We start from the raw sequence: 22823 nt of genomic DNA, 5'->3' as shown, positions 1-22823 counted from the left end.
GGTGATTTCTGGTCACGTGGATGACAGAGGTCAAAGTTCTATTGCATGCAAATGAGCATCAGTGTGATGCATCAACTGCACAGTCAAGTAGAAAAACAGCTTGAGCTACATAAAGACTGAGGCCTTCAGTGCATGTATCATGCTGAATCCTTTTATACGCTGACACACGACTTGAAGAGTTTGACTGGCAGGAGCTGGGCGGTGATAAGGCTGGATAACCCTGGGCTGATCTGTTATTCCAGGTGCAGATGATTTATCCTGAAGCAGAGGCGCCTCTGCCCCGAACACAACTCAAACCAATTCCAGACTCCGTCCACATCAGCCCTGACTCCTGCTGAGAGCTGATACCCGTCAGATCTGCTCAGCATCCGCCGTCCAGCACAATTCACTCATTTCCACGCCGAGGTCAGGCCTTCACCAACAAATCGTTCTTTTGAGTAGATTCTGAATTGAACTTTAGTTCAGGGTTGATGGCAGCACATGTGACTCAACAGAGTTTTGCTATGTGTAGTGATACCAATCATAACAGTCGAATAAAACATTTAAAATCCTAAAGATCTCTGTTTCTGTGCTATTTTATAATTATTTCAAAATCTTGAGATTTAAACTAGATGTAGCCAATACTGCTTCAAAGTATTAATAATATGTAATTAATGTAAGGAAGCTAACCTCCACCTCTGAATAAAAACATAAAAAGGGGGTTATTGCAGCTTCTTATTGAACATCTCACAGTCACACAATTCAGATTTTTTTTCTTAAAATTGTTTGTAAGAAAATGTCAACTGGGCTGATGAATGCTTGATGAATGCTTGAATCTGATTGGCTGATGATCATTCTAAGGTGTGTGGTTATTTTCTAGGAAAAACATGGCTAAAGTAGTTCCAGGCAGCTCTTGAGTAATAAAGCAAAGCAACTTAAAAGTTACATTACATTTCTCTCTACTGAGGTTATAATGGTGTTCTTGAAGCAGTTAAACTTACTGTAATAACCACCTCGGGTGTGCATTATATGCTAACAATTCAACAGCCAATTTCAAATATTCCTTACTTAAATAATTCTACTTGAGCAGACACATTAACATTAAATAAGACAAACCAGTGAGTAATAAGCAATAAAATGCTGCATTCAATATGAATACAAGGTTCCAAAGCGACATATGGCAGGAGTGTGTTTGATTATCAGCTCAACTCACAACACTCTGATACTTGCTGAAAAAAAAAACAGGTTGTAACTAGAAAAGCTGCAATACTTTGAAAACTGCAGTCATGCTAGTCAAATATGTAGATTGGTTAATGGCCTTTTTGCAGGTCTGACACAGACCTACTGAGCATTTCTGTTTTATAAAGCCTTGTCCTGTAATCGTTTGCAGGTACATTCAGGTGCCACAAATACCTCATCAGTCAAACTTTCAGATAAGCTAATGGGCGACATTAGTCTTATCTGGCAATTCTGGACAAAGATCTAAGCTTGTGTGTTTAGGAGGTGAGGTCACTGAAGGCCATTTACAATCAGCAGACGCTCGTTAGGTTCGATTTCTGTCGTACCTTTGCTCGTAGGGCTCTCTCAGCCTCCAGCTCTTCCTCCAGCTCCTCAATGCGGACCTGTGGGACGAGAAACCAAATACAATTATACTTGGTATAGTTTGCTAAAATGAATCATTTGGTGCATACTCTGTTGACCTTAAAAAGCAAATAAAACTTTATTTTAAATGCGTGAATAAAGACAGAATCTGTTTGCATACACAAACTACTATTTGTGGTTGGTAGGATTTTTTGATGTTTCTAAAAAAAAGCCTCTTCTGCTCATCCAGGCTGATTCATTTGATCTAAATATAGTCAAAATTGTGAAATATTTTTACTATTTGAGATAGCTGATTTGTATGTGAAGATCTGTTAAAATGTAATTTATTCCTGTGATAAAAGCCGAATTTTCAGCATCATTTCCCCTGTCTTCAGTGTCACATGATCCTTCAGATACCATCTGCTGCTCAAGAAACATTATTACATTATAATAACATTATCAATGTTGAAAACTGCTAAATTTATTTTTCAAGATTCTGTGATGAATAGAAAGCCCAAAAGAGCAGCATTTATTTGAAACCGAAATCTTTTGTGGCATCATGTCTTTACTGACACTTATGATCTAATTAATGCAGCTTTGCTGATCTTACAGACCACAAACTTGCAGTGTGCATACATATTTTTACGGTTTAATAAACAGAATATAATAAATTCAGTATCGAGAGAATTTTTTTATAATGATAAAGACATTCTAAAGAAATAAAGACATTTGAAATAATTGTATAACATTCCATTTTCCAAAATAACTCACTCCTTTGGCTTTCTTCCCATGTGTCCAAATCTAAGATAAGCTCTCCAATGAGTGTGACACCATAATCACACAGTAAAAAAACCACAGAGGAAGCGCGAATGGCCAACTAGATGGGACACGCTGGAATTCTTGTGAAAATATCACAAAGCAAACACTCTGGGTCAAACCCTTGAACCTTTTCTGTGCACACGGCTGAGACAAAAACAGGCAAGTTCTTTAATAAATGTAATCAACTTCCTTAAGAGTTAAATTAACCATTAAAAAAAACACAATAGTGCTGAAAACATGGCATTCAGAAATGTATGACTGCAAGTCTGAAAACAGTGATGAACTCCTCATCCTCATGTCTTGTGGCACATAACGTCTTATGAATGATCTTCTCTCTGTCACAGGGAGGAAGTCTGTCTGAATCGCTGGAGGACACACATAACACACATGCTGACAACCTCAGATCCAAAACACACACACTCACTCAGAAAGAGATTCAACTTGAACCCAAAGGCCTGAATGATTCACTCCCATTTAAAAATAGCTGAATTAACTTTACAGATCAAGCTACTGATGTTCCACACATGCAGAGACAAGCAGAAATGTGTGTGATAGAGGGAACAACAACCGCAAACTATAATGCAGTGAAGAAGTAGAGCTCAGAAACTCACATGCCAGCGAAGAACCTCAGCGGAGAGAACAGCCATGAGCAACAGAGACTGAAGCAGACTGACTGACACACACACACACACACACACACACACTCACACACACGCTCACCTCAGACTGAAGGGAATCCACACCCCCTTCACTGAGCAGTTCAGCATGTCTTCCACACACACACACACACTGGTATTCTTATCATTATGGGTTCATTAAGTGTATTGTTTTTTCATACTGTGCAAAGGGTATTTTCTGTCAACTTGCCCTAAACCTTTTTAAATCCTCATTTGCTCAAATTGCATGGAAAAGAGTGACCAGCAAACTATTTATAATGTTCCCTTCTGTGTCACACAAGTTTGAGTAGAAATGAGTAAAAGATGACAGAATGATCAATGCATTTTTAGTGAACGAACCTGATCGATCATCAAAAGATCGATTGCAAACAGTTCTTCCATAGCATTGTTTCTAAAAGACACTATCCTGACATTCACATGATGGTTTGCTTGCATTCTTGTGCAGGACTATAAATTGACCTCATATGTGAGACTGTAAAGCGCACAGAGAAACACAGAAAGCAGCAGAGAGATTACTAACACAATAAAACCACAAATACATCATGCAAGTGCAAATACACTTGAACCACCGGGTCTGATGTGTGTTTTCAAGGATATTTTTATATTTTATATATTTTACTGGGGCAAGTTATCACAAGTCATGTTTTCTACATTTAATAATTAACACAGTATGAATGACATTTTTACTAATTATTGCAATGTGTTTGCCAAAACAAATATTGTATGTATGATGCTCTTTTTATATATTAGGCAATGCATGAATTATTTAGTGTGCCGTTTAATATAAGCTTACCCTATATAGTTGTCGCTAGTGGGGCATGTTGTCACAAAACGTCAACATCTTTAATACATTTTATATGTTCTGTGGAGCACTAATGACATGTAAACCTCAAAATATATTTTTTTAAATCAAGAATTTATGGCACAGTTTCCCTAAACAGGGGTTTGTGAGTTGATGTAGGGAAAATAATTAGTAGTAAACCTTAAAAAACTAAAAACAGTCAAAATAAAACCTATTAGAAAGATTCAATATTTTATTTGTTTACCTGCATGTCATGTGACCATTAACTGATGGAGAACCTTGAACATGGGTTTATGTAGTGAATTATTTAATTATTTATATTAAAAGCCAACTAGCCCCCGGTTACAAACTAAAATATTAATAATGACCACGAGACTATGTACTTGACTTTTGCCATGTCGAGGAAAGATTTTCAGCATGCCAATTTATAAATGAAAATAGATTATTGATTGGTTGTGTCAACATGACATGAGCCAAATATGTACATCATGTTATTACTTGTGTTTATTTGACTCATATTAAGATGATCTGTCTCTCTGCCCATCTCACAATGCTCATCTTCTGATGAACAACAATCACGATTATCTGATTAATAAACACCAACCAGCAATTCAAAACTTGACCTGAACTGACCCGACAGAATAACCCTGCGCTCCATGTAACATTTGTCTTCGTCTCCAGCTTTCCCCTTCATTAAAGCAGACAAGCATGAGAGACAAAGAGCGTCTGTTTTTTCTACACAAGCTTGAGTCTGCTGAGAAACCATCTCCTGTCTTGTCCATCTCAAGACTTTCAGCCTCACCGAAGCTCGGGAAACAAAAGGAAATTTGAATTACCATGAATTTTATGCTCATCAATGGATGCTCTGCAGTGAATGGGTGCCGTCAGAATGAGAGTCCAAACAGCTGATAAAAACATCACAATAATCCACACCACTTCAGTCCATCAGTTAACATCTGGAGAAGAGAAATCTGCGTGTTTGAAAAAAAAAAAACAAATCCAACAAAACGAGTCCACAATCCATAATAATGCTTCTTCCAGTGAAAAAGTGGTCTGGTCTGAATCAGGAGAGAAATCTGCACAGATCAAGAAAAGTTTACAAGCCAAAACAGCTCTAAACAAATATGTGGCTGGATTTTGATGTAAGAGACAACAGGACATGAACATTTTTCACTGGAGGAAGTGTTATTATGAATTTTGGATGGATTATCTCGACGGATTAGTTTTTTGCAAACATGCAGCTTTTGACTTCACAAGACATTAACTGATGGACTGGAGTCCTGTGGATTATTGTGATGTTTTTATCAGCTGTTTTGACTCTCATTCTGACGGCACCCATTCACTGCAGAGCATCCATTGGCGAGCAAGTAATGCAATGCTATATTTCGCAAATGCCTGAGGGTGAGCACATTTTCAGCACATTTTCATTTTTTGCTGAACTATTCCTTTAAATGCATTAATATCACGCATTTCAAAATGAATTTAGATCTGGAGAGGGTGTCACACCTACTTGACATGAAGCAGGACTGACAGAGGTTAAACTAACATTGCTTTTCAACAGCTTTTAAATGCCACAGACATGAGCTAACTCTCTCTTTCTTTTCAAATATATCATTCTGCTGTCACTTTCTGAGTCCCGTGCAAAAGAGCCAACAGAGCACTGGTTAAACAGACTCTGCTTACAAAAGCAGTGTGAGGTTACAACCGGAGCCTTCCTTCCCTCTTTAGAGAGATCGTTATCAGCTCCTGAACTCCTCAGCTATGTTTTAGTCATCTCTGGCTCACAAATCAGAGTCTTGGACCCCCACGGTGCTGAAAGACAGGAATTCTGCGGCTCTCCCACGAGGCCTCACCTGGAGCTCCTTATTCTTCCTCTGCAGGCCTGTGTTCAGCGCCTCCTCTGCCTCCAGCCGGCTGCTGGTGCTGCTTATCTCCACATCTTTCCTGACAGAAGACAGACGGAGAAAGAGAGCGTGTGAGGGCGAGAGTGACAGGGCTAATTTAACAGGCATGCCCTGTGTTGTTTGCTAGCCTTGTCCGATAAACATCACCCGTGTCTCAGATTATTAAACGTGCCAGTCAATCCCAGAACACCATTTGGAAATCTCATTGATTGACTCTGTGATTTGTAAGTTGTTGTTTTAACTAAAGAACCTTTAAGGCAAGTCGGTTCACTTGACGGCCATCTTAGTAACACCCTGGACAAAAATTAGTTTTGGTGTTTTTATTAGGCATGTAGGTACAGCTCCTATCTACATAAACCTGTTTCTGTGGAGCTCGAATATGGTATTGGAAAAAAAAATGAAATGGAAGGAAAAATAATATTTCAATGAGTTTTACGTTTGCTCGCATAACATTTGCATTCCTACAAGAAACTTTGCGTCCACTCAAAAAAACTTCTGTTATCCTTGAGACTCTTTGTGTTCATTCACAAAACGTTTGTGTTTGCCCAAGAAATGTAGCATGCTTCTGAGAAACAAAACTTTTGCCTTCACTAACAAAACATAAGGGTTCTCTAGTAAAAGTATTGTTTCCCCAAGAAACTTTACATTTAATCACAAAAACATTTGCATTCCTCCAAGAAACTTTGTGTTTGCTTGAGAACTTTTGAATTATTCCGTGAAACAAAACGTTTGCCCATGAAAGTTGTTTTCTCACAAAAACTTTGCGTTCCTCCAAGAAACTTTGCGTTCAATCACAAAATGTGGGGTTCCCCTAAGAAATTGCGTTTACTCACAAAATGTTGCCTTTCACCAAGAACTTTTGCATTTGCTCGGGAAATATTTGAATTATTTTGAGGAGTAAAACTTTTGCATTCACTCACAAAATGCAAGCATTCACTAGTAAAATTATGGCGTTGTCCCAAGAAACTTTTTTTTACTCCTCAATACATTTTTCTGTTCCTCCAAGAAAATGTGCATTCACTTAGAACTTTTTCATTTCCCCCAAAATGTTGCCTTCACTCTGAAAATGTTTGCCTTTCTACTGAGAAACTTTGCATTTGTTCAACACATTTTTTAATTCTTATGAGAAACTGTGTTTGTTTTCAAACGTAAGCATGCTCTAGTAAAAGTATTATTTCTTTGAGAAACTATACATTTTCCAACAAAAACTTGTGTTCCTCCAAGAAACTTTGAGTCTACTCACAAAAAGTTTGTCTTTCACCAAGAAACTTTGTGTTTGCTCAAGAAAACTTTTGCATCCCTGAGAAACTTTGAGTCCACTCACAAAACTGTGGCGTTCTCCAAGAAACTTTGCATTTGCTCAAGAAAATTCTTCTGAGAAACTAAACTTTTAAATTCGCTCACAAAGCGTAAGCATTCTCTAGTTAAAATATTGTGTAAGGGCTCCCCCGAGAAACTTCACGTTTCTCACAAACATTTTCCATTCCACTGAACATTTGCGTTTTAATTTTTTCAGTGGCAACTGCAATAAATAGTCACAATTATCTCTTTTAGGTGGAAACAGGCTTCTGTTTCAAGAAAGTGTGAAATCTCCAAAACTGTTGATCAAGATTCATTTTTAATATCATACAGTATGTCTTCAAATCATCAATAAACCAACAGGTAATGCCTCTATCTGAAAGCTGATTGGCCATTTTAACTGAGAGGCGGAGCTTCCATTCATACATACACATACTATCTCTGCTTTTAACCCTTTCACCATTACTCAAATATTTATCATTTATTTATTTAATTGGGGCCTCCATGAAACAGCAGCTTTTGCTTTCTACAGAATATACGCCTTTCTGCATCCTAACAAGCCTGAACAGCTCGAGGAGCCTGGAGGCCTTTAACTCAAAGCAGAGATAGCGGCGCTTCAAGCACATATCATGTTATAATCAAGAGCCGTCCAAACATCTGTTGTGCTGCTTTATCTTCTCCATTTTTAAAGCTTTTCTTGGAGACATCAACGGCTTCAAGAGATCATTCATTTTTATATTAGTTAATTATTATAACATTATTTGGAGTCCATAACATTTTTGACAGCGAAACCATTTTGAGGTCAAATATTTACTTGAAGTCCCCCCACACATTATAAATTATTATATGATTTATAGAGTATTATTTTTATAGTTTAACAACACATTCACATGCTGAATAATAATGAATAATAATGAATATTCACATAATGGATATTGCTTTTATCTGCTAAGCGCATAAATGTAAATGTTTACAGATCTCTGCAGGTAAACAGATGAAATATTCAAAAGATAAAATATTTAATAAATATAAAGTATAAATCAAAAAAATGTAATACAAAATAAATACAAATGCATAATAAATACTGAATAACATTTTCATGTAATTTGCTTACAATTATTGATTTCAACATTTTTATGATTTAATTAATTATTTGATTTTCAACTCGCACACCGCTTACAATCACAGTTTCTAGTTTATTTCTTTAACTCTGGACTAAACAAAGAAAAAAAGGGATACATAAGCCAATAGAACAACTGTTTCAGAAGTGCATTGGATAACTGGGATTCATCTGTGAAATGCAGTTAATTTATCATCATTTGCATTTGTGAAACATCTCCTCACCTCTTGATCATCTCCTCCAGACTGGCCCTCATCTTGCCCATCTCTGTCAGGTTGTCCATAGTGTTCCTCCCGTCTCCCTCCAGCCTCCGCCTGCTCTTCTCCAAATCCGTCCTCTGTTTCCTCTCCTGCTCCAACAGATACTCCAGCTAGGAGAACATCAAGCAGATTGGCGTGATGTCTTTATCTATCCGTGGACCGGACCACAGTAGTGATCTGCTGATCTACTCACATCCTCTGCCTGCAGCTTCAGCTTGGCTTTCTCTTTGGTCAGGAGGTTCACCTTCTCCTCCTCGCACTGTAAGTCCTCGATGGCCTGCTGCAAAAATAAAACAGAGACGTGAGGGTCTGTCGAGCAGATGTGGCGTAAATCTCCAGCCAAGAACGGCTCACATCTGACCGGGATGCTTTCATTCGGCCGATCACAGAGAGAGCATGATGGCTTAATCAAACCAGTCCCTGAAAGGCACATTCATTCTAGTCTAAACTAAAATGTAAAGCACACCAGACCATCACACCAACACTATGCTCCTAGAACGAAGAGCTCACGTATCTGTAGATAGCTCCTGATGAAGGTCGTAAATCACAGAGATGAGCTGCTACTGTTGGACATCTGGCTTACGTTGCTGCACACCGATCATAGAGTTTTATGGAGCAAAAAAGAAAGGAAAATAAGACACTTCTTGACTTTCTAAGGTGAACTAAACCGTGATCCGAGGTGCAAAGTGTCCACAGAAACCAAAAAAGAACATTTTATTACAAATGTGCCAAGTTGGAAATCTACTCTTTGTATTTATTTTGGATTTGAAAATAAAAAAGACTCTAAAAGTAATAAAATATTTTTCTCACACCATGAATATGACTGTACACAATTACTACTGTCAAAACTCTTTTAAATCTATTTTTTAAGTTATTATTATTATTATTATTATTATTAGGTTTTTAGAGGTTGTACCACAAGACAATTTACAACTTGAACTAATCTTGGCTTGACATAAAAGGTCAAATTATCTGGTATTTCTAGGATAACATTTCTTGTTTTATAGTTTTCTCACCCATGTTGGTAAACCTCCATGAGAGACTACTTTAATGCTTTTTATCTATTATTAATTCATAGAAGAAGAAAAAAATGCTAACCTACCAATGAATTTCAGACTTTTAGATGCCTTTTTCTTCATTATGATATCAGAACATATCATACTTGCATTACCCTAATATTTCTGTCCTCATGCCCACAAAAAATATCCAAATAAACTCATACATGTATGAATTACGTTTCCAACGTATTTCTGAATTAAATAATAAATTCGAGCATAACGACACTGATGCATAAAGACAGATTGCTTACAACAAAAGTATTCAAAATATTTCAGAACATTTGTACCGATTTATTGCACATTACCATCTTTTCAACCTGGTCAAAACCACATGAATAATTCATCAATTTTATGACATGCAAAAAAGCGTATCAATTACTAGTGCTCTGTTAGAGTAAAACACCATGTTTTGATTGGTAATCAAGATTTCCAAGCAGTTCACTGCTGCAACTCATTATAAACCATTTCACAGAAAGTATTTTTCATTATTTAAGAAACAATCACAGCAGTGACCTGAACCCTTTAAGTTATTTTCCAGATTAAAGTCGGAAATGGCCTGTTGTGCCGGAGGGATGAACGCTAACCTGTTAACGACCTCCAACTTGTCTTCCAGATGGGTCTGTCCCATTTAAAAGAGCAGGCTGTGTTACCTCGCCTCATGACTGACCTTTACACTGCAGCATCCTTGAAAAACTCTGGTCAAAACTGTCCTACATATGTCTAAGTCTACTGTTCTGAGTGATGGATTGACTGAGACATGAACAAATGCACGCAGAGAATGTGATTCTAGGTCATTTCAGTAGCCCTCACCTGGCTCAACTCCACCAGTTGCTCCTTTTCTTTCTGCAGTTTGTGAACCAGCTCGTTCTTCTGGGTGAGATCTTCAGAGTGCTTCCTCACTGCAGAGTCTGAGGACTAGAGAGAGTTCAGGAGCATCCGGTTTAGGAATATTTGTAAGATAAACATTTGCAATTATAAAAAAATATTTCAGATTACAGCAAAGTCTCAAATGTGAGAAATAAATTTGCAATTACGAGAAAGAAAGAAAAATCACAAAAATGAGAAATTAAGTCACAATTACAAGAAATGAAGTTACAATTAGGAAATATAAAGTTGCAGTTATGAGAAATAGTCAAAATCAAGGAAAATAAAGACGAAATTACAAGAATTAAATTTGCATTAAAAAGAAAAATTCGCAATTTCAAGAAAAGGTCACAATATTAAAAAGTTGCAATCACAAGGAATAGTCACAATTACAGGACATAGTAGCTATTACAAGAAATAAAGTCCCAATATGAGAAATAATGTCACAATTACAAGAAATACAGTCTAATATGGGTAAATAAAGTAAATTATAAGAAATAAAGTTGCAATGAAAAAAAAAATTTGTCACAATTACAAAAAGGGAAAAATGTCACAATTGCAAATAAAGGATTGAAAGGGCAAGAAATAAAATTCCAATTGTGAGAACTGTCATTAAGGAAAACAGAATTATGATAAATAGTCACAATTACAAGAAATAAAGGTGTAATTATGAGAAAAAAATTAAATGGTTAGTTCCCTCAAAATTGAAAATTAGCCTGTGTTTTACTCACCCTCGAGGCATCCTAGGTATATATGACTTTCTTCTTTCAGACAAATCCAGGCGGAGTTATATTAATTATTGTCCTGGCTATTCCAAGCTCTATCATTGCAGTCTGCAGGTGTTACATTTGAAGAGTCCACAAGACGTCAAATAAAGTGCATGCATCCATAATAAACATGTCTCACACAGCTCCGGAGGGTGAATTAAGGCCCCCTGTAGCGAATCCATGCGTTTTTGTAAGAGAAATATCCATATTTCAAACGTAATAAACACTTTTCTCTCACTTCCATTATGTGTCATAGGCGACTGCATATATGAAAATAAAACACCTAACCCTAAAAAAATTCTAACAAAAGGTTTCACAGCTGTTTTTGTAGTATTAGGTGTCCTTAATAACATACTAAAAGTTTACCAAAGTTTGACCACTAGAAAGGTGTAATTTTCAAGATGGTGCCCAAGATGGGTAGGAAGCCCTTAAAATATCCTAACTCCTTCATTATTTGACTTAGTCAAGTAATCTTGGTGTCTAACCCCATGTTTTCTAGGTCTATGAATCCATTGGACTTGTCTAAATTGCACTGACATGATCACATACTTATGAAATACATGATTTTGTGAGAATACTGTAAGGTTTTATCATTGTTTGGGGTGAACCAGAGATGTAAACAATTTAGCTTGTCATGTAACTCTTACTCAGTACCTTACAGTAACTTACAGTAGATGTTTTTGAGTATAAAGGTGGCATTATACTAAACCCAACAAAACTAAATTCACAATTTTCAGCAATTCAGAAGATGGTAGAAGAGAATACTGACATTTGAGATTGCTTGACTAATGTTGTTGGCAGCACAGTGTACAGTATACCGTTTTGCTCAAACTAAATTCATCCTTGACTACTTATAAAAAAAAAAAAGGTCTTTATTTTTTGTAATGTAATTCAAAAAAGTAAACTTTTTGTAGATTCTAGATTCATTGCACACAAACAGAAATATTTCAAGAGTTTTTTGTTTTAATTCTGTTTGTTACGACTTACAGCTTAGGAAAATAAAAAAAAATCAGTATCTCAAAAAATTAGAATATTCCATTGTAATGAATTCAACGTTCATTATCATCGGGAAGAAGGAGGCAGGAACCGGCAGACAATCAATTCAAACTTTAATAATAAAATAAAGACAAAACAGCGCGTCAGCCCCTCACGGACGACTGACGCACACAAATAAAAACCAAATACAAAATAAAGTCCAGGCATGGTCCTCTCTCGTCCGTCACTTTCGTCGCTCCGGTTTTATATCCCTCCATCTCCTCTGCTCATTTCCAATCACTCCACCGGCCTCGCTCCTGTTCCCACATCTCTCGGCCCCGCCCCACTCGTCACATACCCCCATCGCCCCTCGCAGGCTGGGGGTACTTCCAAGACTGCGCTCTACTAACCACCCTCCCTCCGGGGGGGGATCGCTCACGGGGACCTGCGGCAACCTGGGGGTAGGACAGACGAGGCGAGAGAAAAGGAGATGGAAGGATGAGGAGCGACAGAGACGAGAGAGGGGAGAGAAGAGCAAAAAAATAAAAAATTCCGGTTCCCAGACACGCTGCCGCTCGGCCCTCCACCAGCTGGGTGATCTCCTCCGCGGTGCCTAGCGGTGGCACTGGACAGCCCTCGGCGGACGGCACGACACTCCTCCGCCGCCCGGTGGACAGCGACGGCTCCTCCGATTTTGGGCAGCCGGCAGGAGTCCCCCGTTCCCTGCTTCTCCGGATTCCTTCATGGAGGCAGCAGGCTCTGGCCCCCTGGCGAACGGCGCCGACTCCTCCGCTCCCTCACGGATGGCAGCCGCCCCTCCAAATCACGGGCGTCTGGCAGCGAGCTCGCCCGTCCCCGGCAACTCCTGACCTGTCCCCGTGTGTCCTGCCCTGGATATACCTACCTGGCACTTGGTCTGTTTCAGAGTCAGTGGTCAACAAGTGTCTGAGCTCTGCTCTATGGTGCCTTGTGTGGTCTTCTCCATCAGCCTGGTTTTGCTGCCCCCTCTGTTGCCAAGTATTCTGCCAGTTGTTTCCTGAAGCTTTCCCAGTGGCCTCCCCTAGCTGTTCCCGTTTACTGTTTTCCTGTTGTGGTATCTATTGTTCACTTCACTACCCTCTTGTATCAGTCCGTTTTGTCAAAACCTTATTACCTCACACTGCAATTGGGTCCTCCCTCCTAGATCCCTGGCATAGGTGCTAAATCCCTGCTGCAAAATTAAATCTGCATCTCCATTAAGCTTATTAACAGATGGAAGCATAAAGTGCTACAAAATCTCCTGGTAGATGGCTGCATTGACATTGGACTTGATAAAACATAATGAACCAACACCAGCAGACGTCACGGCACTCAAAATATCACTGACTTAAGGAACAAGACAAAAACATAGACGTACAAGGACTAGACAAGGGCACAAGACCAAGGAGACACTGACACATATTCAGCCACATCCACAGACAGCGGTGGTGAGAATGACCATGAACCAGCAAACACAAAAGGGTAAGGGGCACTATAAATAGGGAGGAAAATACATGAGGGACAGGTGAGCACAATAAGACTAACCAGGCTAACAAGAGGGTGTGGTAAAAAGGAAACAAGGAGGAGGGGCTAAAGGAGCACATGGTCGAGAAAACAATTAACAAGGCCATGTGCTGACACTAGACACAAGAAACAAAACATAAAACAAAGTGACAGAGCAAAACACTGACAACCTACCCACAGTGCCAAAACCACTTCCAAGTAGTTTGCTGACCATGATATTACAGTGCTTGATAGGCCAGCCAACTCACCTGACCTGAACCTCACAGAGAATCTATATGGGGTATTGTGGAGAGGAAGATAAGTAACATCTGAAAAACAATACAGAGGAGCTGAAGACCGCTATCAAAGCAACCTGCAGTGCCACAGACAGTAATTCCAAACGGAGCCCCAACCAAGTATTGAGTGCATAATTAAACCTACTTTGGAGATCTTGAACATTTCTGTTTTGTAAATCTTTTTCTGATTGATCTTTGAGAAAATATTCTAATTTTTTGAGATACTGAAGCTGTAAGTCGTAACCATCAGAACTCAAACAAAAAACATAAATAACATAAAACATAAAATCATAAATATTTAAATATTTCAGTTTGTGTGCAATGAATATAGAATATAAAAAAGTTTGCTTTTTAAATTAAAGTACAAAAAAATAAAGAACTTTTCCATGATATTCTATTTTTTTACATGTACCTGTACTTAAGGGAAATGGTACATATTTTTCCCATAAAAATGCTTGTAACCAATTGCTTTAATATATAATTGGCATTGTAGTCACTTATCTATCATGCTAATTAGAATATTACATGGCCAAAACATGTATCAGGCACCAATATTTCTGGTCTAGGAGGAATACAAAGGAATAATGGTCATTTTAAGGACCTGGTGGCTGCCATTTTGAAAACGGGGCCTTTCTTGGAGTCAAACTTTGATCAACTTTTAGTATGTTTTTAAGTACAGTTGATACTACTGTAAACCACTGAGAAATGTTTTGTTAGAATTTTTTTGGGGTCAAGACATATTTGCACCTGACTATCATACGAGGAAGCAGTTCCGGCGTATGATGTCGTATCTGTGCAGCGCGTGTACATCTGAGATATGCTAGTCTCGTGAGTTTAATTACATGAGCAAAGTAAGCGAAGTTTCCTTTAGCAAAGGTAAACCAGTCTCCTCTTGGTTTATATTGAAATCCTCCGAAATTTTTCTTTACAAATCCTTGGTTTGTACTTCTAATTTGTGACGGGCGTCTTGTTTGTTCTCTCTTTATTCATCAATAATCACACAATGCCGGCATCTTATGTCATCTGCAGGAACGGCTTCAGTGTATGACAGATAATGGAAGTGAGAGAAATGTGTTCATTACATTTGACATATTGATATTTTTCTTACAAAAATACATGGATTCGCTACAGGGGGCCTTTATTCACCCCCCAGAGCCGTGTGAGGCACGTTTATTATGACTCTTGAACTGTTCAGCTGTAACACCTGCAGACTGCAATGATAAAGCTGGGAAAAGCCAAGACAATTTTTGATATAACTCCAACTTGATTCGTCTGAAAGAAGAAAGTCATATACACCTAGGAAGAATCGAGTGCAAGTAAAACACTGGATAATTTCCATTTTTGGGTGAAGTAATCCTTTAAGTAATAGTCACTATTATGAAAAATAAAGTTGCAATAGCGAGATTTAGTCACCATTAGTCCCCCCCCCCCCCCCCAAAAAACAAAAAATCACAATTAAAAGAAATAAAGACATAATTGTTGCAATTATGGGGAAACAGTCACAATTACAGTATGAGAAGTAATGTTGCAATAGCAAGAAATAGTCACAATTACGGAGCAAAATAACAAACATGACAAAACATTTTTTTTATTTACAAGAAATAAAATCCAAATTGGAAAAGTAAAGTTGCAATAAGAAGAGCAGTAATTTTGTTAGAAAAAGAAACTTATACTGACTTTGTATGTGGCAGATGCAATTTGTTTCAACAATGACATGAGGGACTAATAGAGCACACGTGTGTGTGTGTGTGTGTGTGTGTGTGTGTGTGTGTGTGTGTGTGTGCGTGTGTCTGTTAAAGCTTTGAGAAGCAGATCTAGACCAGAAGTGTAGAGAATGTAGGCTCCTCAAATACTTTTATCCTGATACCACAGCTGTCATTGATCCTCTGAACTCAGACATAAACTAGAGCTATGAGCAGACAAATAACCCCACACATCTGCACATACTGTAAATTGTTAAGAGATGAGATAAAATTATAATTGGAATAATTATGGACTGCATGCTGTAATTGAAAGGCAGCACACCTAGCTCGAATTAGAAGTCAGCGCAGCTTTATGCAGTGCAGTTAAAGTAACAATTATTGCCATCAGGACACAACGGCTACGGAACTGACTATATATTTTATATACAGTATATATTTTACAGTTTTGTTTTGAAAGCTGAATGTAATGCTTCTAAGGCTTGAGTTGATGTCACACATGAAGTCACTCTATGGCAACAAATAGACTCCAAACCATTTCCACTTGAAGTGTAAAAGAGCAAACAAGCCATACAGGCCTGTTCTTGTGTATGTCAACGTTAGCGGCAGGATTTTAATCATTTTTCATGGATAGTATGTCACCCAAACGCTTGCCAAAGATCCTGACAACAACGGCCAGAACAACTATCACCAAATTTCATTTGGATGTCAAATTTCAAATGTATATTGTTAGATAAAGTGAAAGTAAAGCTGAAGTCGCAGTTACAAAAAAAAAAAAAGTCTCAACAGCAGAAATAAATTTGAAATATAGTCACAAATATTTACAACTGCGATAAACAAAGTTTCAACTATGAGAAATAAATCATAATTATGAGACAATGTTGCAATAGTAAAAAAATAGTTGCAATTACACAAAAATAAAACCGCAATTACTGGCAATAAGTTGCAATTATGAAAAATAACTTGAAATAGAGAAACAGAGTTGCATTTCTAAGAACTAAAGTCGCAATAACAGGAAATAAAGTTACAAGAACTAGAAATAAAGTCGCAATTATGGGAGAAGTAAAAATGAAATTATTAGAAACAGTCACAATTATTAGAAGTAAAGGTGTAAATACTATAAATACATTGGCAGTCCATGATAATAATAAAGCAATTACGAGAAAAGGTTGCAATCATGACAAATTTAGTGTCAATAAAATGCCAACATGAGAAATAAAAAGTCACAATTATAGGAAATAAAATTACAGTTCTGATAAATAAAGTTGCGGTTACGAAAAATTACTACAAAAAATAATGTCACACTTATAAAATAAGAAAAAGTAGAAGTCCCTCTCTGAAAAATAAAGTCACAAAGTTACGAGAAACAAAGCTGCAATTATGAGAAATAAAGTTGTCCCACCTTTTTTTTTACTGTTAGACAACAAATAAATTATTTAATTTTCGCATCATTTTACCAGTTTTACCAGAATGTATATACAGTATTTACCAGTGATCCTACATGATCCTTATTATCTGAATTTAATATCAAATATAAATTCTAAGTCTAGAGGTTCTGTAGGTCCTCTCCTCTGCTCTAAATCATGCAGCATGAAATATTCCAAAACAGTTTCAAATTATATTCTCCAGACTACTAATGATGCATGATTTACAACAATGTGGAAAAACCTCGTATAAGAACAGAAATGGCTGCAGTCCCTCCACTGTAACAGTCAAGAGCATGTCAGCCAGTCCTACCTGCTTGTCCTTCTCCACTGAAGTCAGGGTGTTCTCCAGCTCCTCTAGTTCTCGGCGCAGACTGCAGCACTCGGCCTCGAGCCGGTGACGCTGGGAGGACAGCTGAGCGGCGGCACCCTCCTCCTGCTCCAGACGCTCCTCCAGTCCGGCCACCTGCGCCTCCAGCTGAACGCAGCGCTGCTCGGCCTGATGGAGGCTCTCCTGATCCTGCTCCGGGGAGGACGAGACAGACAGAGGACACGGATGAGTCTCCTGCTGCATGTCAGCCTCGGGGGATGCACTTCAGAGGAAGACGACAAGAAAAGAGCAACAAAAGAGGCTCAAAAGCTCTTCACAACCCTCCTGTGATCAGAAGCTTCAAAACATGAGAAGGACAAAGTGATCTTCCCCTCGACGAAGCAGATCATTTAACAAACTAGTCCCGACAGGACATAAAAAGCTCTGCTTTTGCAACTTGTTCTTTAAAACACGCCATCAAGTTAAAAACAGACAAATATGAGGGTCCTTGCAAAGTTGGCAGTGGATGTGTTTTGCCCACGAGCACATTTCTCCATAAATGTGCTTGTTCTGTTCTGATTTCAGTCATTTGTGTTTGGCTTATTAGTAAAGCATCTGTTTTTATCACTTGCTTATCCACTAAGACATTAATGGCTGTGTTACATCACCTTAAAATGTTACAGGACCAACTGCGATATTTTTGTTCGAGCAGCTCAACTGGAAGAGACAGAACAACACTGGCTCAACCAATGGTGTGAGTTTGGGGGCGGGGCCATCTGTTTGGCTGACCAATGGTGGACGAAGGAAACGGCTTTCACATGTGCGGTTATAAATAAAACAAAGATTGTTAGAGTATGACTTATAAGAAAATACTATTTTAATCTTTCTACTTAAAAAAATCGTATTTCTTTGTAACTATTTGTGAAGTTTGCTAGCATTTTTTTAGTCAAAATTGTTTCAAAGTAAGTGCTAAACAAATTTTTCTCAAAGCATTGCCCTTTATGTATTTTCTAACCATTGGATCGGCTTGTTCCAGAAGACCATTTAGTTACATTAAAGACCTCAAAAAATCATCAGGAGCCACGGGTTTTAATTTTGTGTTTCCTGATATGCTTTTTTTTTACTCTCAAAGCGACGGTAGCCGTTGACTTGCATTTTATGAATCATCATGTTTGAAGATCATGTTTTCATTAAATCAACATCAAATGTTCATTTTTGGGTGAACTATCTCTTTAAGATTGTAAAAAATTGTGCCAGCCAAGAGTGTGTTGTGGTGGGTGAGTGATCCCAAATGTGTTTTTAAATATTTTCATTGTTATTAATCAATGCCTGTCATATATAAAAGTGTATTTTACTCTTTTTCTCATGCCGATCTTGTTAAATGTGTGGAGTTTGAGATCGACTCAATCTAAAGCCTTTTTTTTCTGATGATGTTCTGCATTGTCTAAGTTGAATTTTTCCATGAATGACTGTATGGTCAAGTGTTAAGGTTTAGATTTGTCTTATATTGATTAGTGTTTGTCTTTATTCTGTGAAGCACTGTGTGATAATAGTGCTGTAGAAATAATTTGCTTGCTTAATGGATATTTGTTTCAACATTTGTAGGAAACATGCAACACATGCATTATGGGCCACTATAACTAAGATGGGGTCAGTTGATTCATTCATTAAACATGATGCTTAAAAAATTCCTGTTCCATTTGCAAACAGTAATTAGTGGCGTTTGCTATGTTTTCCACCTGGCAGATGATAAAACAGATGAAATAAAATAAATAAATCACTCTTAGTTTGAAGGAGGAAGCCTGAGCCCTGTCTAGGGAATTTCAAAATTGAGAAAGGGCTCTTGTGTCTTTGACCAATAAGAGACCATCTACTGTAGCAACTGCATAACAAACTATTAAAACCCACTTAGAACCATTTTGCAACCAAATAACAACATCCTGCCAACCATCAGCCCCCAAACAACCTTTGGACTGGCTTCAGAACATTTAAAAATCGAGTTATTTTCAAAACTCTGAAATTACACACTTTTTAACAACAAAAATGAATCATATTATCATGTCAAGAAATGACTCTTTTGACCAATAAGAAACCATCAAGCATTGTCCTAGCAACTGCATAACATTAAAAACCATTAATAATCATCCACAAAGCACAAGAAACACACTAACATTTTCTTCTGAACATTTAAAAATCTAGCTTATCTTGCTATTCTTAAATTACTTTTAACTCCAAATATGATCTATTTTATCATATTATTATGCCAGAGTAAGGAGGGACCCTGAGCCCCAATTGGTGAATATCACACTTTTGACTTTGACCTATAAGCAATGTTTTAGCAACAGCATAGCAGCCAATTAAAAACCTTTCAGAAGCAAATAATAACAAATGTCCTGGCAACCATCCACAGCATCCTAGAATCATGGCACTGGCAAACACACCCACAGTTTCTTATTTTGCAAACCTGATATTATGCACATACTCGTCAACAGCGAAAATGACCTTAAACCATGCAAGGATACTGATTACAACACTAACATATATCCATTTGGAAGATGCATTCAACCAAAGTAACAAAATGATGAATTGAATATAAAAAAACAAACATAGGTCCATGTTCTCAAAGCATCACTGGCATCATCATGCACATGCATTATCAATAGAGTACCTGATGGATTGGGATGGATGTGGTGAAACTATCCCAGTCCAGCTCCTCGTGCTCATCTGAGAGCGAACACCCAACAGACACGACCTGACAAACACCATCCATCTCTGAGCAGCGTCTCTCTCGCCCTCCTCTAACAGCTGGACGCCTCCTGTGTTTCTACACAGCACACTTTCAGAAGTCGTGACAGAAACAGGTGCGCAGATGATTGCCTGATGTCAGTGAGTGTCTTAGTGCCGTCCTTCTCTATCCATCACAACAGCACTGGCGTTAATCAAAAGAATGAAGCTGAATCTCTGTGCTGCACGAGACACAGAGCAGCCGATGATTTGCGGTCTGTTTCGTGCATTTATTTAAAAAACCAATCCATGCCTACAGTCTGGAAAATGTCTGAGAGTGTCAGAAGAACAAAGCTATTATTGTAATCTATGTAAAAATCTTTTTGCCATTCATTTTTACAGTCAAAACATTCTGTGCTTAGACATCAAACATTTATATCTACAACAGGTGAACCAAGACCCATCACTGGACGCTGATTACATCTCAACAGGTGTGACTAAATCAACACATGCAATCGACATGCTGCATGAAGTTTGTGTTTGGTGAACTGCGTACTCAACCACATACCATAGCAGTGATTTACGGCCTGACGCCCACTGGCTGAGATTCAACCGCTCAGAGTTTCAGACTAAATAATGGTGACCATTATGATGGCCTCTTTATGAAACTGAATGGTAATCATCCCACAATGATGATGATGCACAGACACAGACAGTGACGTCTTCACAATCTGCTTCAAATATGACCATAAATTATACCCCAACGATATAGCAACATTTTAAACACTTTCACATGAATGAATATCAATAGATTTTCTTATGCATGTTTAACTGTGCCAACTACTGAGAAGAAGCTCAAACGAGTAGTAAAAACACCCAAATGAAATGAATAATTGTATTCATTATGATTATTAATAATAATATTAATAATTAGATTTATTTAGAATAATTTTTATTATTACAACTTGGTTTCGGAATTTTCTTTATTATTAAAAAATTAAAAATTATACATTTTTATTATCAATTATTCCTTTTATTCAGCCAGGATGCATTATATGAATCAATGACTGAATTAATGATGCTAAAAATTCAGCTTTGATCACAGCTAATATAAATTTTAATGATATCTTACAATATTTTATCAAATAAATGATGAGCAGAAGAGAAGAGAAACGTTACCAAATTTTACCGACACCAAACTGTTGAATAGTTTTGGGCTCTGTACTTGTACTCTGTCTGTACAATGGTAATAAAACTGATTCTAATCTACCTCAAATTTAATTTTATTTATAAAAATGCCAACTAAATCCACGACATGAAACCCAACCTTTTGTCCTCTGCATTTCAAAGGCATGTTGTTTCTAGGAGCAAGAGAAGCATAACAGCATAAATCATTAAGTGTGGAAAAACTTCTATATTTAGAAAGTGTGGATAAAATGTGGTCCAAAAGAATTACTCTAAACAAATAGGAAACACTAGAGCAGAAGTACAGCTGTGATATCAAACTGCTGTTTAATGAGACTGGAAAACATTTGATATATGAATTGCACTGATCTATAGAAGCTTTAATCTATGAGTATTTGAACATTTTTGCCTTTAACTGCACAATATAAAACATGAGTAAATAGATGTTTATGTCTTGCTCTAGCAGACCTATTAGGATTTTACCATATCTGAATCTGCTTTTAATTATTTCATTCAATTCTTGGCCCAGAAGTGATGAGTTAATGACTGTTAATGGGCATTTTACTGCTGTATAAAGCACTGTCATAGAAGGGTGTATTTCCTCTTCCAGGGACAGGCCTCACCAGTGTCCAGACTGCAAAGCTTTTCCACATGCACAAGCGTTCTGCTTTCATTTCACATTATCAGCCATTAGATGGTAAACAGCGTGCAGTCAGCACTTTTTTTTTTTCTTTTTGCTGAGAACATTTTAAGTTGGAAACTATTGAAACTTGTTTCCACCACAGAATAAAAAGGTAATTGCAACTTATAACTCTGACGTCTTTCTCTGAATTCACAATTCTGTCTTTTTTTTCTTCTTCTTCTAAGTTCTCTTAACTATTAATTCACATTAAACAATGTTCACTTTTCTTGCAATTCTGAGTTTGCATCTTGTGATATTCACAGTTCTGAGATTACATCATGCAAATTCAAACTTTCTTTGCAAACTTTCTTTACAATTCTACATGTACATCTCACAATTCTGCTTTTCTTTACATCTCAACATTTTGACATCTTTCGTGCAATTCTGAGTTTACATCATTTTTTTCGCAGTTCTGAGTTTACATTTCACATTCTGCTGTTTTCTTTACATCTCGCGATTAGGATTTTTTTTTCTCTCAATTAAATTTTTTTAACTACTAATTTACATCTCACAGTTTTTTCACAATTCTGACATTTTTATTTAAATTCTGAGTTGAGATCTTGCGATTCTGGCTTTTCATCTTGCAATTGTAACATTTTCGCAGTTCTGAGTTTAAAGCTTGCAATTCAGACTTTTTCTTTATACCTCGCAATTTTGACTTGCAATTCTGATTTTACATCTTGCGATTCTAACTTTTTCACCAATGTTTATTTTACATCTCACAATTCTGACATTTTTCTTGCGATTCTGGCTTTTCATCTTGCAATTCTAATATTTTTGCAGTTCTGAGTTTATTTCTTGCAATTCTAATTTTTTCACAATTCTGTGTTTAAATTTTGCAATTATGACATTTTTTCCTCTGAATTCTAAATTTGC

The 22823-nt window shown here is 37.3% G+C and overlaps 1 protein-coding gene across 2 annotated transcripts in view; it reads right to left on the bottom strand.

The window, feature by feature from the left end:
* The window catches only part of LOC132121944 (myosin-16-like), a 50290-nt gene that overhangs the window by 19054 nt on the left and 8413 nt on the right, over positions 1-22823 (bottom strand). For both annotated transcript variants that reach the window (XM_059531702.1, XM_059531703.1), the window contains 6 exons: positions 17360-17566; positions 10310-10414; positions 8635-8721; positions 8406-8551; positions 5712-5802; positions 1545-1601 (listed from right to left, as the gene is read on the bottom strand). In XM_059531702.1, the coding sequence (XP_059387685.1) occupies positions 1545-1601; positions 5712-5802; positions 8406-8551; positions 8635-8721; positions 10310-10414; positions 17360-17566 (693 nt within the window). The remainder of the gene's footprint in view (positions 1-1544; positions 1602-5711; positions 5803-8405; positions 8552-8634; positions 8722-10309; positions 10415-17359; positions 17567-22823) is intronic.

The sequence above is a fragment of the Carassius carassius genome, chromosome 40, assembly GCF_963082965.1.
Source record: "Carassius carassius chromosome 40, fCarCar2.1, whole genome shotgun sequence".
Classification (NCBI taxonomy): Eukaryota; Metazoa; Chordata; class Actinopteri; order Cypriniformes; family Cyprinidae; genus Carassius; species Carassius carassius.
The sequence above is the reverse complement of the archived record's forward strand: the minus strand, read 5'-3'. Positions and strand labels throughout refer to the sequence as shown.